This window comes from Phasianus colchicus, chromosome 8 (genome assembly GCF_987193195.1).
Source record: "Phasianus colchicus chromosome 8, bPhaCol1.hap1.1, whole genome shotgun sequence".
Lineage (NCBI taxonomy): Eukaryota > Metazoa > Chordata > Aves > Galliformes > Phasianidae > Phasianus > Phasianus colchicus.
In genome coordinates this window covers 24107535-24124241 of record NC_143443.1, presented here as the reverse complement: position 1 = coordinate 24124241, position 16707 = coordinate 24107535, and the positions used below count along the sequence as shown (strand labels likewise).

Below are 16707 nucleotides of genomic sequence, written 5' to 3'. Positions count from 1 at the left end.
CCAGACATTCTTTATGGACTTCTAACACCCAGGCCAGGAGACTGAAGAAGTAAGACTCCCTTGCATCTTCCAGCACCCAGAGGATGCTTGCTACTCCTTTTATACTGCTGTGGTTTTTTTTTTTTTGGTTGGTTGGTTGTTATTTTGTTGTTGGGTTTTTTTTTTTTTTTTTAGCTGTAAGGAAATATTCAGCCTTTTCTATATTTTTGCTCAGGAGAGCTGGAAAGGCAAAATAATTTCTCCAAAGTAATCATTCTACAATGCATGCACAAACTTTTCCCTATCCCAGCCAGCACATAAACACAGAGCCATTAAATGAGGACCCCAACAAGCATTAAAGCAGTGTCACTGGCAGGCAGAGCTGCACAACACACAGCAACACAAGCAGAGGTTTTAGAAGCAAACACAATCATTTTCTCTATACGACACCCTCTCCTACACCAGATGACATCTTTTGTCATTCACCTGCTTCAACACCAGCATCATTTATGGGAAATGTGAGCTGCCCCAGTGCAAAGGTCTCAGATATTGATGTGAGTGTGCCAAGAATGTCTCTGCAGTACAAAGCTTTTGCCACAAGGTGCCGTTCCAGACTGGGAAAGCCACCAGTTCTCGCAGCCACCGGACTGCAGGGTTGGTCCTTTCAGGCAATTTTCATTTAGGGAAATCTGTTTCAGTAGTAATGGGGCTCAAAGCCAAGCGTGCTCTTCCTGCCTCCTCCCTGTACTCCCAGGGCTGGAGGACTGCTTCACCAAAAAGAAACAGTGGCAGCAGTGGCGAAGATCAGCAAATTGGACTCGCTTCCTTTCCCCTGATCAGGTACAGAAACTACCAACTGCCATACTAGAAGATAGCACGGGGTGAAAGAAGGAGCTCTGAAAGCTGTGCATCCTCTTCCATTCTCTTCATCCCCAAGGGAGCAGAAAGGGGGACGAAGGGAAACAGCTTCCTTGGAGGAGAATTGACTAAAAGAGCAGAATGGACCGCTTCCGGATGATCTTCCAGTACTTCCAGTCCAACTCAGAGTCTGTAATGAATGGGATCTGTGGGTTGTTAGCCCTGGCTAGTGTAAAGATTTATACCTGCCTTGACTTCAGCTGCCCCTGCCTGCCCCACTACAACATGGCATATGGCTTGGGGATCATGTTTGTGCCCCCCATCGCCCTCTTCCTCTGCGGCCTCATCCTCAACAGACAATCTCTGGTGATGATGGAGGAGTGGAGGCGGCCACAGGGACACAGGAGGAAGGACCTGGCTGTCATCAGGTGGGGTTTGCACCAGGAGCAGAGTCCTCCCTTCCACTTCTGTGTCTATCCTTTCTTCTCTCTGTATCTTTCATCCTCCTGGTAAGTCAACTTCTCCTAAACTCATTTCCACATTTTGCCCCACGAGTGTGGGGTCTGGACATGGTCAGTGCATGTGTGGGTTTTCCACCAGGGCTTAAATGTGCAAGATGATATGCTTGTATGTGCAAAAAGAGTACCATTACCATCATGGTCATTCTTTATCAACAGCATTGTGATTTCCTTCCCTTCAGCTCTGTTATTGCAGACATACCAGTAAAATGGCAAGGAGAACCAGCTTCACCCTGTTACAGACAAACCATTGCCCAGAACTCAGGTCACATTCAGCACAGGGAGAATGACTTGAAGAAATGGAATTTCCCAGACAGAAGCTGAGCTCCTGTCTCTCTTTTGCTTCAGGTACATGTGCTGCTCCATCATGCAGCGAGCCATGGTTGCCCCAGCTGTTTGGATCGTGGTTACCCTCCTGGACGGCAAATGCCTGATCTGCGCCTTCAGCAGCTCTGTGGATCCCAGGAAGTTTGTGGGCTTTGCCAATGCCACCCTGGCTCAGGCACAGGAGATGCTCACCAGGGTGCCCTGCAAGGAGGATGAGCTGATGAGGAACAGCACATCCCGCAGGGCAGTGTCCAGGTACCTGCGCTGCTGGTCCCAGGTAGGTGGCTGCCAGCTCAGCCCCATGGCTGGGATGCACTCAGGGCACCCGCTCTTCATTTAGCACAACTTTGCTGTGGTCTGGCTGGGAGCAGGGCTGCTCTTTGCTGTCTTAACCCCAAAATGCCACTGCCCTCAGTGACAATCTCCAAAGTCACCTGGGAAGAGAAAAAGAAGGAAGGAAAGTATTTTTTTTTTATCAACAGAATTTTGCTTCTAAAAGAACTAGCACATTCTAAACCCATACAATAAAAAGCAGGTTGTGAAGAATATCAGGGCCTGCTAAGATCCTGCCTGCTTAGAAACAAAGAAGTTTTCTAACTTGGCAGCTAGGAGCCACTGCTTTAAGGACAGTGACAGCTGAGACAGATTAAAGCAGTTTGCTCAGGAACAATGTGAGAATGGGACACCTGGCCTCAGAGCCTGTGTAGGTAGCAGCTGGCTCTCAGTGGAGATAAGTGGGTCCCAGCAGAAGAGCATCAAATCCCCTTCATCTAAGGGGCTTCCATGTTTAAAGCAAATGCTCCAGACTTCTTGCAAAGAGTTATTCTACTGAACTGCTGATGCACAAATAAATGTCATGTATTCCCTGGGAAGAGGTGACAGCCTTCCCAGCACTCTCAGCCTAAATGCAGTTTCAGGAGCTGGGTTTAAGGGACAGATAAAGACAGGAGTCCCAATGCACAATCACACGAAGTCCTTTCTCAGCAGCACACGCAAACAGCTTGTGTCTGTCCTTATGCTTATGTTGATCCTGTTCCTCTGCTTATTTCTTATCACCCAGGCCCTTGGCTGGAGCATTTTGTTGATCCTCATCATAGCTGTTTTCCTTGCCCGCTGGCTCACACCTTGCTTCAACCAGGCTGCCCTCCTCCAGGCACGTCACTGGAGTAACTACATCGACATCGAGCAGAAGATTTTTGAGGAAACCTGCTGTGAGCACAGCCGGCTCTTTGCTCACCAATGCATCCTTCACTTCTTTGAAAGCATGCGGAAAGAAATCAGGCAGCACAGTTTTGACTTGCCTGGAGAGAAGGAGAGAGAGGAAGGTCTTCTCCGGGGCATTACAGACCACAGTCAGGTGAACAAACTTCTGAAAATGTGGTACTATGAGAAACCTCCCTTGGATGTAAGCCAGGCAACCCACAGACATCCTCTGGAGCAAGAGAGGTCTCCTCCACCCTGGGCAGGTAGCTGCAGTGCCAGGTCTAAATTCACCCAGCACACCCACATGTGAAGGGGAGGTTGTCCTGAAGTCAACACAGCTGTGTCCAGCAGATGGATGGCCACAGTGCTCACCTCTTCTTCCAGAACCCCAGGTCCAAAGGCTGAGCTCTGGGGCACCCAGCAGAACATCCTAGCAGAACTAGTAGGACTCAGCTCTCAAAATCTCAGAGTTCCAGAATCATCAGAGTCAGCATTCATGACAATATATATATATATATATATATATATATAACTAATCGAAATATTTAAGCATGTGTTTGGAACTTTTTTTTTTTTATAGGCTGCGGTGTTGCTTATATTTATCTTCCAAGGTCTCTGAATTGTGCTTTTATCATCTTGAAGAGTTTGTAGCTGTAACAAAACCCTTTTGGCTGGGCTGGTTTGTGTTCAGAAGGCTCTGCATGTACCAGCACCATGCCATGGACAGGACACACCTGGTTTTTAGGCACTTCTGGTAGATTTTAGCACAAACCAATCTACCCAAAGGATCATCCTTACATCTCTGGGCATAACCATCCTGACTTTCAGCATGTAAGCTCTGAGCCTCTGATGCCAATTACTTTCTCATCCACCTCTTTCTAGCTTCTGTTTTAGATGTTTAGTCTCAGTCATGGTATGGGTTTGACTGATATTTCTGTTCAGCACTGCTGCTTGGGTGCATTAAAATTCTTACTGCAAACCCCATGGTGCATTGCTCTCCCTGTCCTCATCTCTGTTCCCCACCTTTTCATGCCACTGTGAACTTTTCTGACTTTGATTTAAAAAAATCAGCTCTGCCAGATTTGAAATGCCACAGAAACACACCAGGCACACCCCAAGCACAGAGCTCTTCCCATGCTCTTTAGCCCCAGGGAGTGATTCCTGTGCTTTCCTTCAAAATAAATATCACACTTTGAATTTCAGCTCTGGTTTACTATCACCAGGCATGACACCACAAATCTCACCATGAGCTTTGCTGCAGACTCACCACTCCACACAAGTCAAATCAGTGATTTTCCTAGCCCCACTCAGACCAGAGGTCTGCAGCTCTTCTTTGCATGCTGCTTTCCATGCTCTCAGGCTTTAAGCCATCTCAGAGTGGCCATAAAACATAAAATGCAAAGAAGGAGATGTGGGATAGCTTTATTAGCTGTGTTGGGAGGAAACAGGAGGATCAGTCTGGTCACAAGGCAGCTCTGGTTGATAGGGGGATCATTGGCACAGTAGTTGTATGTGCTCAGGCACTCAGTCTTTTTGTGACCTCTTGGCCTTTGACCCTTCACCCCCTGACCTTTGACCCAATGATTTTTTTAGCTTTTAATCGGGACTCAAGACAAGATCCACCCTTTAATCCATACCTTTTACATCATGCTCAGGTGCCACAGTTTATACACATCCTAATTACCATAATTTATCTTGCTTTTTGATACACACATAACATTCCCATAGTCAATGGACCATCCATATACAATGCTGATTATGTTCATTTAGTTCATAACTTTGGATTCAATCTATCATAACAGTCCTTCAGTGCAGGTAGAATGACCTTTGAGCTATTGATCTTTAACCTAGTGACCATTTAACCTAATACACATTGACTTTTGGCCTGGTTACCTTTGACCCATTGACCTTCGATCTACTGATCTAATAGCTATTGACATATTGAACTATTGATCAGTCACCAGCTGACCAAACAATCACTAAGTGACCTAACACAGCCATCCCCTCAAGGGGAGGCTACCCCAACACTTATCACAGCAGGAGGATCACCTATTTTGACCAGTTGGTTGTGCTGATTTAGGCACCTGACTGTTGAGTGTTGGATATGAACTCTTTATTTTTAGCTGAAACCAGTCTGAGGAAGACATATTCTCACTTAATAGAGGCTTATTTTGAATCAGTTTAAACTCATTGGGAACCAGTTCAAGCTGAAGTTCAGTAGATAAGTCACGAACAAAAATAAATGTGCTGCTCAGAACTTTCAGTGATCTGGCTGCAGCACAGCCACATAAACTTACTGCAGCCGGGCACAATTTCCTCTCTATTTCTCTGCATCTGATTTTCATACCTGGGCACCTGCAAGTGGAAATTAGGCATCTATGCTCATGCAAAGTACCCACTTCTGGAGTCAGTGGCCACTAGTAGCACAGGATTGTTTTACTGCATAAGTACTGTGACTGTTATGCAGATGTGGAAATTTTGGAGATTAAGCACACAGTAGTCTGTGTTCCAGATATGTTCCTGAGAAGTTTGGCTCAGTTAAAACCTGACTTGCTGTTTCACTCCTGCATCTCTACTCCTATTTCACAAAGCAGTGTTTAAGTACCAGGTTGCTCCTTCAAGCTGGCCAAAAGATGGGGGAATATTTGGATTCCAACTGGTCTTATAGTGGTGATGCCCAGAGGTCCCTTTCTGCCAGGTCTGTTAGGATACTGTGCTCTCATATGACAGCAGGAAGGGAGAGGGTGACCAACGAGCTTTAGCAGCTCTTTGTTTCTCAGGGCTGTCCTAACACCTATTGTGCAGACGTGTCTGAAGTCCTCAGGGCCCCTCACCCACCAAGAGTCTATGAAACAGTGATGCTGACTGCAAGGACAGCTTTCCCCATCCCACCATCAATGTTCCCAATGATATGGGAATTGTGATCACCTTCCTGTACTTCCTCTCTATCTCCTGTACTGACTGGGGCACACAGAGCCCTACGCAACTCCCTGTCATGGTGTCTGACTGGGCATCCAGGTGCAGGGCCCCAGGTTGGGATGGACTTGGGCATGCACCACCTCTGCCAGGCCTGGTTTCCAAAGCACAAGCAGATGGGGTCGTGGTGTTTCTGCACAGAAAATTTGTTAGAGCGAGTTTCCTGCTGGAAGTTCACAAAAAAAAAGGCTCTCTCCCACAAAAATGTGGAGAGACCAAGATCAACATATATGAGCTCTGTTTTGAACCCTACTGAGTTGCCACTGGCTTCCATGAGAACTGTTGCTGCTACACACCAAACAGACTCAGGCTCCTCATTCATCTTTAACGAAAGTTTTCCTGGAGATCAAAAATAGTTCTCTGCATTTACAAGGCTGATTCATGGCAGCTTTGATGTAAACTGCTTCAGAAAGCCACGCACCAGGTGAGCAGAGAAGCCAGCTGGCTCTTCTAGCTAGAGATACAATAATCCTCATCTATATTCATGCAGGCAAATCTCTTTCCGTTTGATGAGATCATGCAATTAACCTCTTTGCAGCAGGCAGAGCTAGGACTCACTGGGTGTTACCAGTGTGCTTTGTGATCACCTCTGTGGTGGTACCACTTTGACACTCATGTCAGTAGCACAGGTAGTGACAGGCTGGAGAGAGTGAATGCCTTGCCGGTGGTCAGCACTGCAGCAATATGTTTAAAGCCACTTAGAGTCCAAATACTCCTGTATCTTTTGGGCAGCTTGAAGGAGTAATGTGGTGCTCCAAAGCTGCTTTGTGAGATGGGAGTCAAGATGTAGGAGAGCAACTACAAAATCCACTTCTTTTTGGTTTGTTCTGTAGAAGCGAAGCTCTGGGTGATGCAGATTTTGAGGGGGAAGCTCTGGAGCCCCATTTTCCATATGTGTTAGCAGAGCAGAGGTGGGGCATCCCGTCCAGTGTGGGAGGCACCCAGCAGCCCTGCTGAATTTGCAAGCAGGTTCACAGAGCTCAACCAGCAAGTCCCCTTCCTGCCAGGGCACAGATTGTTCTGGGCAGAGCACAGCCAAGGCAGCACCTGTGCCCAGCAGCCAGGAGGACTAGTGACAGGGAGACTTCAGAAATGAGGACATAGAGAAGAATGGAGTGAGATTTAGCAAACGAGAAACATCCCAGCTCCCAGGGACACAAGGAAGAGCGAGAGGACACAAACCTTGAAGTTCTGCAAGCAGCAAAATAAACAGGAAAGAAAAAAAAAAAAAGTTGCGTTTCCTGCATTAAATACTGGGGCTGTCAGAGCATATAAGTGAATTACTGAACTGTACAGAGACTTGCTGATGTCCATCTTTGCAGAGAGGGTCTGAAAGAATGAAGTAAACCAAAGGCTCAGCTTGGACCACTATAGGGGAGGAATTGTTTCAGGAGGAAAATGGACAAGTTTCGGATGGTCTTCCAGTTCCTCCAGTCCAACCAGGAGTCCTTCATGAGCGGCATCTGTGGGATCATGGCCCTGGCCAGCGCCCAGCTGTACTCAGCCTTTGATTTCAACTGTCCCTGCCTGCCACGCTACAACCTGGCCTACGGGCTGGGCGTCCTCCTGGTGCCTCCCCTCATCCTTTTCCTGCTGGGCTTTGTGCTGAACAACAACGTGTCCATGCTGACTGAGGAGTGGAGGCGACCCCAGGGCCAGCGGGGGAAGGATGCGGCCGTTCTGCGCTACATGTTCTGCTCCGTGGCGCAGCGGGCCATGATCGCCCCAGCTGTCTGGGTGTCAGTGACACTGCTGGATGGGAAGTGCATCACGTGTGCTTTCTGCACCGCACTGCCCGTGGAGGCCCTGGGCAATGCCAGCCACCATAGCCTCCCCCAGGGAGAGATGAAGCGGGTCCTTGCCCGCATCCCCTGCCAGGAGATCTATGATGGGCAGGAGCTCGTTGCCAATGAAGTGGCCATCAGGTACCTGCGCTGCATCTCACAGGTAAGGCGCATCACAGCTGTGCCCTCTCTGATGGCTTAGGGTTATGCGCTGACAGCCTTAGCTGTTCCTTAGAGGGGGGCTTTTCATTGAAATAAAACTGCAGGAGGAGAGATGGGCTGTTTTGCAGGGAGATAAGTTGTACTCTTCACAGAAGCCTCTTGGATTCTCTCCACCAAGCCTGATCCAGATGTTGGCTCCCTGACCACGGGCACCCCTCTGCTCCATCCCAACAGTGGCAGGTTTCACTCTGACAGCATTCCCATGGACTGCAGGAGGTGACCATGGGGCAGGGCTCTGGAGCAAGGACCTGTGTCCTGACCACTGATCCCACTTGGGCCAGGCTGAGCAGCCCAGGATGGTGATGCACAGCAGAGCTGTATACCAAGAGTCATTTATGGCAAGTTCAGAAGGAGTAGATGTAGTTGTTACTCCATGGCTGCCACCACCTCACGTAACCCACTATTAACCTGTGGCTGCTCTGGACACTAGTAATAGCTCATGTAAGCAATGGGCTGATAACCACCTAGGCCAGTTGCTTTTGCTGCTTGTGTTTATTAGCCACACCAGGTAGTCACAGATGAAAAAGTGCCAATAACTTCTCATCCTGTGCTTAATTCTTCTCAAGTACTCTGCTCCTGGCCACAGCTAGAATCAGGATGGTCCAATACTCTCTCATCACTTGTATTCTGTTTTAAAGCTGCTCTCCCTGCATTCCTTAGGACAGATAGGAATCATTCCTATTTTTAGAAGAGAAATGAAGCTTGGGAAAAAGGGGTTATTATGGTCTGCTCATGATGAATCTAGTATCCCCTGCTCACCCCCACAGGCCCTGGGCTGGTGCTTCGTGCTGCTGATGACCACGCTGGCATTCTTGGTCAGATCTCTCCGACCCTGCTTCACCCAAGCTGTCTTCCTTAAGAGCAGGTATTGGTCCCACTACATTGACATCGAGCGCAAGCTTTTTGATGAGACCTGTGCAGAGCACGCCAAGAGCTTTGCCAAGGTCTGCATCCAGCAGTTCTTCCAGAGCATGAGCAAAGACCTGGTGGCAACTCACTGCCACCCACCCAGAAAAGCCCCTACAGATGCTGGGGAAGCTTCAGAGAAACTTTTAGGCATCACCGACTGGGGCACCATGAACACGGCCCTGAAAAGCTGGCACAGGTGCAAGCCCCCGCTGCACCTCCACCCAGCTGCACCCCTCAGCAGCAATGGCTGGGCTGGGGAATGGCTGCCCCCCGCACAACCCCCCACACAGCCCTCTGCTCCCCGGCGGGAAGCTGTGGCCTATTACAGCGGGGTGTGAGCAGAAGCAGAGCCACGCTTTTGGGAGAAGGACTGTGGGGTGACAAGCACCCAAAGGGCAGCACTGGCACCCAGGTGACCCCGTCTGCTCCCCATATGCAGCCCTACAGCCTGCGTAATGCAGACAATGAGCTCTGGGTTGAACAAGGCAGCTGGCCAAGGCCTCGATGTGACAGATGAGCCGTGGGGATGCTGGGGCACGTTGTGCATCCCGTGGCACCATGCCACAGGTTTGTGTGGAAGCAGTTGCTGACGTATATGTACAAAACTTCCTTTCTTTCATCACATGCACTTCATGGCCTGTGACAGAGCTGGAGCGGGAAGAGCTCCCTGCAACACCAAGGAGTGCTGTGCATTTGGGCAGCATTGCAAGCTGGGCTGCCTGTCTCCCCATCAGCCCCCCGTGCACTGACCCCTACACACACATGCAGTTTCCAGGCCATGAAAAGATTTAAAATAAAGGCGATGCAAAAAATAAACCAGTGAAGGGGTATATCCTACATTGTGAGGGGAGCAGTATGGTTGGTGTCATGGGTACGGCTCAAGGGGAAACTCCTGAAACAGGCTGCCTGGACCAGGAGAGGTGGGGGCCAGGCTGACCCTCCTGCCAAGAACTTTCTGCAGGATGCTCCATTCTTGCAGCTTCACCTGGATTCCTCTCTGGCATGAAGATGAACGTTATACATCAGCCCAAGTGTTTGTCTGAGTAGCCAGCTCCAAATAAATACTTCAGGCTTACCGTTCAGGCTCGATGCACAAGAGTCATAAAGGCTGTTTATAAAACCATTGGGGTTTCTTTATTTCAGTGCAGGGACAAGGAGCTGGGGCAGCATGTGGGACTGGCACTGGGCCAGCCACACGGAGGAACAGTTGGGGAAGCCACATGGCTGCAGGGTGCAGCACCAACCTTTTGCAACAGCAGGCGGGCACTGATTTCCATACAGCTCAAGGATGACGGAACCCAGGGCCTCGAGGCAGCAATGGAAATCTCTCCATTCACTCCTTTTGCATTAGCAGCACACAGGAGAAAAAAAGCTTTTAGAAACACAAATTTTACCCCCACTGCATCCCTTTCTAAATGCTCATCCCCTTGAAATTTCTCCTACTGCATTCTTGTTTAAACTGACCCATTATGGCTCACTGGTAACTGAAGTGACTGTTGTGAACATAAACTGTAATTACCGGTGTCTAACTCCATAGAGGCTGTGGGGAGAGAAGAACAAAGGACAAAATGACAATGAAATTCTTTGTTTTGCTCTGTAGCATGAACCAGCCCATAGTCAAAGGCTGAGTGTGGCTGACTCCCAGGAGAAAGGAGCATGACACAGATTTATCATTAATCTTCACACCCCGAACTGTAATTAAAGCACCTGCCCAGAAATTAATAGGCACAAAACCTGATTTACAAGCAAAGGAGATTAAAAGATAAAGGCGGTTTCCACTCCCATTATTTGCAGCTCAGCACTGTTCATGGCTCACCCAGAAAGCTGTACCCCAAGTCCCACCACAGCTGCGATCAGCTCGCAGGGCCAGCCGGCTCCATCCACATACCAAGGAACCTACGTGCATTTGCAAAGAAAAGCTTTTGGAGTTTCAGTTTAGATTTTGAGATCAAAGCTGTGCTCCATGCAGCAATTTTGGCAGTCCCTGCAGAGCAGGCAGGGTGATCTCCCTGTGCTGGCAATTCGTCCCAGCAGCTTTTCTGGATTTTGGGGACGTGTCTCATCACTGGTGGGAGCACACCCCTCACTGGGGGATGCAGCGTGGCTCCTACAGGCTGCGGTCCTGGCACAGAGCATGTTTGGCAGTGGGGCTCTTAGTGGAGGTCCGGGACTGCCACACACACAGTGCTCTCCAGCACTGCACTGCTGCAGAAACCAGGGCCAGCACAAAGAGATGGGGTAAGGCTAGAGCCAAAGCCAGGCTGGGGAGTAAGAAGTACTCAAGACAAAGATCTCAGCTGGACCACAGACATTGACTTAGTGCAGGTTTGCTCTGGGCAGAGGAGAATGTGGGCGTTACTTGAAGGTTTGCCTGTGCTGAAGAGATCATCCTGAGAGCACTGAGTTGAACCCTGGGGACACCGTGACAAAGAGGCTGGGAAAAAGGGACGGAGCCTCTGGTCTCTGTGACAGGCTGGTACTGGAGCCAAGGGACAGGGAGCAGAGGAGAAAGCAAGGCATCAGTCTACAGAGGAAGTGGAAAGCAAAAAGGCAGAGACAGACAGGAACGTGCTGCGATCTCCAGTTCATGGGCTGCACTCAGCCCCAAACACATGGCTTGTCTCACACAAACCACAGCACTGCATAGCAGCCATTACACCCCTCTGCTCGATCCACAAGAGTGGATCCATCCCAAAGGCAAGAAGCAAAACCTGACAGAGTTCATGGTGACAGGTTCCTGCTCCTCTCGAAAACCCAGCCAGACTGGCATCATTCCCCACAGGCTCAGCCAGCTCTCAGGCACAAAAACAGCAGTTCCCGCCCCTTCGCCTGAGACCAGGAAAGGGCTTCTCACACACTGCCCTAACCTGCTATGCTCGGGTCCCATCCTCATTCCCATGTGTTCCAACCTTGGTCCCACCAGCATCCCCTGGGGAGAATGGGGGTCACATCCAGACCAGACTGGGGGCTCCAGAATTTCCCCCTCGCATTCTATCCAGGCATCCATTGCTCCCGTCCTGCAGGCAAATCCCATCCTCTCCACAGCCAGCCTCTGCACAGCTGCATCGCAGATCTGAAACATACCAACGTGCTTTTTCCACTGACTCATTCTCGGCTTTTCCTTCCTTTCTTTTTTTTTTTTTTTTTTAAAGGCACAACCTCAGTCTTGTACCCAGCAGAAGCCACGCGCCTGCTCATCGCCCCACCCAGGCACAGGCCCCAAGAACAGCCTCCTCCCTCCTCCCAAAAGCTGACAGCCCAGGGCACACTGCAAAGGAAGCTGCCGAACTTGAATACTGCTTTACCCACTTTTGCTTTGCCCACCCACCTGGCCTCAGCCGGACCCTCCCTGCTGCTCATCCCCTTGCTGCTGGGAGAGCCCCACTCCTGGAGCCCAAGCGAAAACAGCAAGAGAAAGCTCCAGAAGGATTTCAACAGCTTTCCAAGTAAGTGACGGCGTTTTTTCACTTGCTTTCAGAGATGTCTCAGGGAAAGACTAACTCTGCCTGCTAAAAAATCTTTTGCGGAAAGCATCTTTTCCCCTCCCACCCTACCCACCCATCTCTCCCATCATAACCCAGCAGCAGAGCGAGGGTAACCCCTCTGCCAACACAGCATGCTCTCTGCCAGCTCCTCTTCTTTTTGATTTACTTGGTGCCAGAATCTGGAAGAGAGGTTGCAAAGCTTTGCTTATCAGCTTGCTCTAATAACAGGGATTTGAACACCACACACGAGGGCAAGTTTGGAGGTTTAGTGTTCTTGCTTGCATCACAAAGCACAGCAGCCAGAACTGCAGGCCGGAGCTGCTGTCACGTGGCTGTGGGTTTTGGCTTTAAGGAGGGAGTTTTGTATATGAAAACCTGGGAAGATGCAGAAAGGTATTAAAGGCACTGGGTGCTTCTGTTAGAGCAGGGTGAACTACGGCACCTTTCTCTCACCTGCACAAATGCCCGCATAGCCTTTTCCTTGTAGCTGGGGCTGGCACAAGGATATCTCACCGTGGATTTTAGGACAGTTGTGCTGGGGGGTCAGGTCTCCCCCAGAACTTCTGTACAACAATATGCATACATGCTGCCAGCACTGCACAAACCACCAGGGACTGTTAGTTGGCTGCCCAGGTCCTTCCTGCCTTCAGCAAACCCCGAAGCCTGCAGGCTTTGTCAGACTTGAAGCTTCCTGAAATTAAACCACACAGGGGTGCAGAGCAGATGCAAAGGAAACAAAGAAATCAGCTAAGCAACACTTGTAAAGGGAACAGCAAGGCAACTGTGGGAATCATCCTACCACATCCCATCCTAGCAAGAACTCCTATGTAATTTCAGGCCCAGCTCTATCAATATTCAGTGTTTGTACACTGGATCACGATAAGTTTTGCTTTCTAAGAAAGTAATATCTCTTGCTGGCACCAGTAGCCCCTTGCCTAGTTGCAGAGACCCCCGATGGAAGAACAGGACTGCATTAGCATGAGGCCAACTGCCACTATGTGCAGTAAAAGGGAAGGCACATGCAGAACAGCAGGACACCATCCTCCAGTAGGTCCTCAGCCACTAGCTGCTACTTTCCCATTCATGCTTCTCCAACCTGATCCTCCCACAAAGCATCTCCCTGTACCCAAACCTGCCAGGCAAACTTACAGCACCCATGGGACTCATTTCCTGCTGTCTCCCTGGCATACTTCGGGCTTTTACTAAATATTAACTCATCAGGCCTAAGGAGAGAGGGCTAGAGTGTGAGTCATTGGCAGAGCTGGGGACGCATCCATGCTCCACTGCTCCGGTCCAGTTTCCCCAGTAACACAGCGTCCTCCTTCATTACAGGCCTGGGAGATCAATAAGTGTCCAGCGGCAACACCAGTGGTCATCACTTCTGTGGGATGTGACTAAAGCCAAACAAAAGACTATGAATGTGCTAATGAGAATGGTAGAAATGATCGTCCTCTCGGTAATCTTTGCTACAGAAATGCTCTTGGACAGTTTAGTGGAAAACTGAGGAGTCTGAAGTTTCCCCCATCACTTAAGCTGCATCCATCCTCAATCCATTCTGAAGTATCCCTGGTAGGAGCAGGCAGCTCCAGAGGCTGGATCACCAGCTCTCAGTGACTGCAGTGAAGGTGTTGTGCTCCCTTTCATTTCAGTCATCCCAAGGCCATTTCACTCCTTACTGTCGTGTCCCAACACAGCCCCCCACTGCAGTAGGCACCTCCTCTCATCCCCCATCTCCAGGATAAGATGGCTGCTCTTATCGCTGAAAACTTCCGCTTCCTCTCCTTGTTCTTCAAGAGCAAAGATGTGATGATCTTTAATGGCCTGGTTGCGCTGGGCACAGTGGGCAGCGAGGAGCTCTTCTCAGTTGTTGCCTTCCATTGCCCCTGCTCCCCAGCCCGCAACTACATCTACGGGCTGGCTGCCATCGGTGTCCCAGCCCTGGCACTATTCCTCATCGGCGTCATCTTGAACAACCACACCTGGAACGTAGTGGCTGAGTGCCACAAGCGTGGCACCAAGAACTTCTCCACTGCCGCCACCTTCCTCCTCTTCGGTTCTATCATGGGCCGGGCAGCTGTGGCACCCGTCACCTGGTCGGTCATCTCCTTGCTGCGTGGGGAGGCTTACATCTGTGCCCTCAGCGAGTTTGTCAGGCCATCCACCCTGGACAAGTTCCCATCTGAGTTTGGGGCTGAGGTGCTGGCGAGATTCCCCTGCAAAGACGTGCCAGCAAACCTCACCAAGTTCAGGGATGAGGTGACACGGAGGCTGAGATATGAATCCCAGGTAGGCATGTTGGGAAGAGAGCTGCATGGAGCGGGTAAGATCATCTTGACATGTCCTAATACAAACTCTCTCTCTCAGCTCTTTGGCTGGCTGCTCATTGGGATCGTTGCCGTCCTGGTTTTCCTCACCAAGTGCCTGAAGCACTGCTGCTCACCGCTGAGCTACCGGCAGGAGGCCTACTGGGCCCAGTACCGCTCCAACGAGGACAAGCTTTTCCGCCGCACGGCTGAAGTGCACTCCAGGATCCTGGCAGCAAAGAATGTGAAGCAATTCTTTGGATTTGTGGCACTTGATAAGGAGGAGAAGGAGCTGGTGCAGGAGTTCCCAGTGGAGGGCGTCCAGCCAAGCCCCCAGTGGAACGCCATCACGGGTGTCTACATCTACCGGGAGAACAAGGGCTTTCCCCTCTATAGCCGGCTCCACAAATGGGCAAAAGGGGTGGAAGGGAATGGGCCAACCCCAGAGGGCCATGAAATGCTCTTTTTGGCTTCCTAAGACAGACAGGTGTTGGAAGCAGTTCCCCAGTCTGCCTGGCAGGCCTATCAGTATTGGTGTGCAGCTCATGGATTCGCTGGGAATATTCCTGTCAGCAGGATTACTACTCTCAGCAGGTAAAAAGGAATCAACAGCCTCAAGGTAGAGGCTGATAAGCAATGCACTGAGCTGGGGAACCCCTCCCTTGGAGACAACCATCTTGCTGGTGCTCCCAGAGGGATAAGGGGAGCAAAGCAGATGCACACCTTACCTCCAGGCTGCTGGTGAGCCCTGCTGTCTTAAGCACCATCAGAAACCTCAGGGAGGAAGAGCTGGGAACATTTTTAGCTCTGACTCTTGCAGTCCCACCTGTATCCCCTGTGGCAGGGCTAGTCCCAGCCATCCTACACACCCACACTTTTATCAACACCAGCATTTTCTTATGCAGTTCTGCAGTGCCTGTTACACTGACAGATCCTGAAGAACTTTACAGACTTCAGAGGGAAAGAAAAGCAGTGAGCACATTCCTGTAGCAACAAGGATACAATAGCATCTGGGAAGGAGTAGGTCAGTACTACATCAGCACACCAAATAACTGAGAGACTAAGGCAGGAGGAATCACCAATATTGTAGGCATTCAGAAGGACACTCTGTAATTACCAAGTTGAAATTTGGGTAGGACACTAAACTCCTTTTGTTCTTATAGAAGCGTCTGGCAACCTCTAATGAGCCCAAATGGTCGCAGCCATGAGAATATAAACCTGGAAGGTGACACCATCAGCAGAATAGCTTTCAGGGGAGGTGGCACAGTGGAGGCTCAAAGGGAGCATAGCACCCACAGTGAACCACAGCACCGTGTGCAGCTCATTGCATTGCTCATCCACCATTGGATGAGAGTCCTGCTTGTTTTGGTTGACAGGTTGGAACAAAACCCTAGCAAGAATTACATACATATAATTATGTTATACACACACACACACTATATATACTTATAATCATACTTTACTGTATTAACGGAGCATATTTCTTCCAGAGAAAGGGGGCAAGAAACTTGCCAGCCAAAAGACCATGTTACATGCACTCATCTGCTCTATTGTTACTGCAGCAAAAGAGACTGTGGGAATGGGATGAGGGGAGCAACCCTCTCTACTCCTCCACCACTGAACTAAATTCTTACCACTGCTTTAAACAGTCCCTGCAGCAAACTGTCTGTTTTAGGGACTCAGCAGTACTGAGAGAGCAAGGCCAGAGAGGTATTATACTACTGCAATTGCTGACACTGTGCTGACTGTTTTGGCACTGTGCCCCTTTCTGCCTGAGAGTCAGACCTATATATCTATATAGGCAGGACAACAGAGTTTGGTTTTCCTACCTGTATAGTTCCTCTACACAACTTCCATTTACACTGTGCCTTTTACTGAAAAGCCTTGAACTGTTTAAAAAAAAAAAAAAAAAGCTCACTGAACTCAGAGAGGCTTCAACACAAGGAGATTTGAAATAAACTATTAAATGAGTTCTTTTTCATTGCCTTTTGACATTTTTAAGGGGGTCATAGAAGGCCTGTTTTAATATTCCCTTTGAAGCCAAGAACCGGGAACTTATATTTTCTTTCTATTAAATATTTACATTCTTTTCTGTTCAGGTAACACCAAGATATTGTGTTTTAAAGTATCATCACATATTATA

General features: G+C 49.4%; 3 protein-coding genes across 4 annotated transcripts; all 3 read left to right on the top strand.

Annotated features, from left to right (window-relative positions):
* The first annotated feature begins 247 nt into the window (after window positions 1-247).
* Window positions 248-3360, top strand: CALHM3 (calcium homeostasis modulator 3). Its single transcript, XM_031597268.2, has 3 exons — window positions 248-1265; window positions 1704-1959; window positions 2743-3360. The coding sequence occupies exons 1-3, from the start codon at window positions 979-981 to the stop codon at window positions 3193-3195; spliced, it is 996 nt and encodes a 331-aa protein (XP_031453128.2). The 5' UTR covers window positions 248-978; the 3' UTR covers window positions 3196-3360.
* A 2771-nt stretch (window positions 3361-6131) lies between these two features.
* CALHM1 (calcium homeostasis modulator 1) lies at window positions 6132-9796 on the top strand. The gene is made up of 2 exons (XM_031597269.2): window positions 6132-7808; window positions 8635-9796. Exons 1-2 carry the CDS (start codon window positions 7260-7262, stop codon window positions 9112-9114), a joined length of 1029 nt encoding a protein of 342 aa, XP_031453129.1. The 5' UTR covers window positions 6132-7259; the 3' UTR covers window positions 9115-9796.
* Window positions 9797-11765: 1969 nt separating this feature from the next.
* CALHM2 (calcium homeostasis modulator family member 2) lies at window positions 11766-16342 on the top strand. Of its 2 annotated transcripts, none has more exons than XM_031597546.2 (3): window positions 11766-12222; window positions 13594-14547; window positions 14626-16342. In XM_031597546.2, exons 2-3 carry the CDS (start codon window positions 14005-14007, stop codon window positions 15040-15042), a joined length of 960 nt encoding a protein of 319 aa, XP_031453406.1. In that variant the 5' UTR covers window positions 11766-12222; window positions 13594-14004; the 3' UTR covers window positions 15043-16342. The 2 variants fall into 2 exon arrangements, with proteins under 2 accessions (XP_031453406.1, XP_031453405.1); XM_031597545.2 differs by lacking the exon at window positions 11766-12222 and adding an exon at window positions 12350-12654.
* Window positions 16343-16707: the final 365 nt, after the last annotated feature.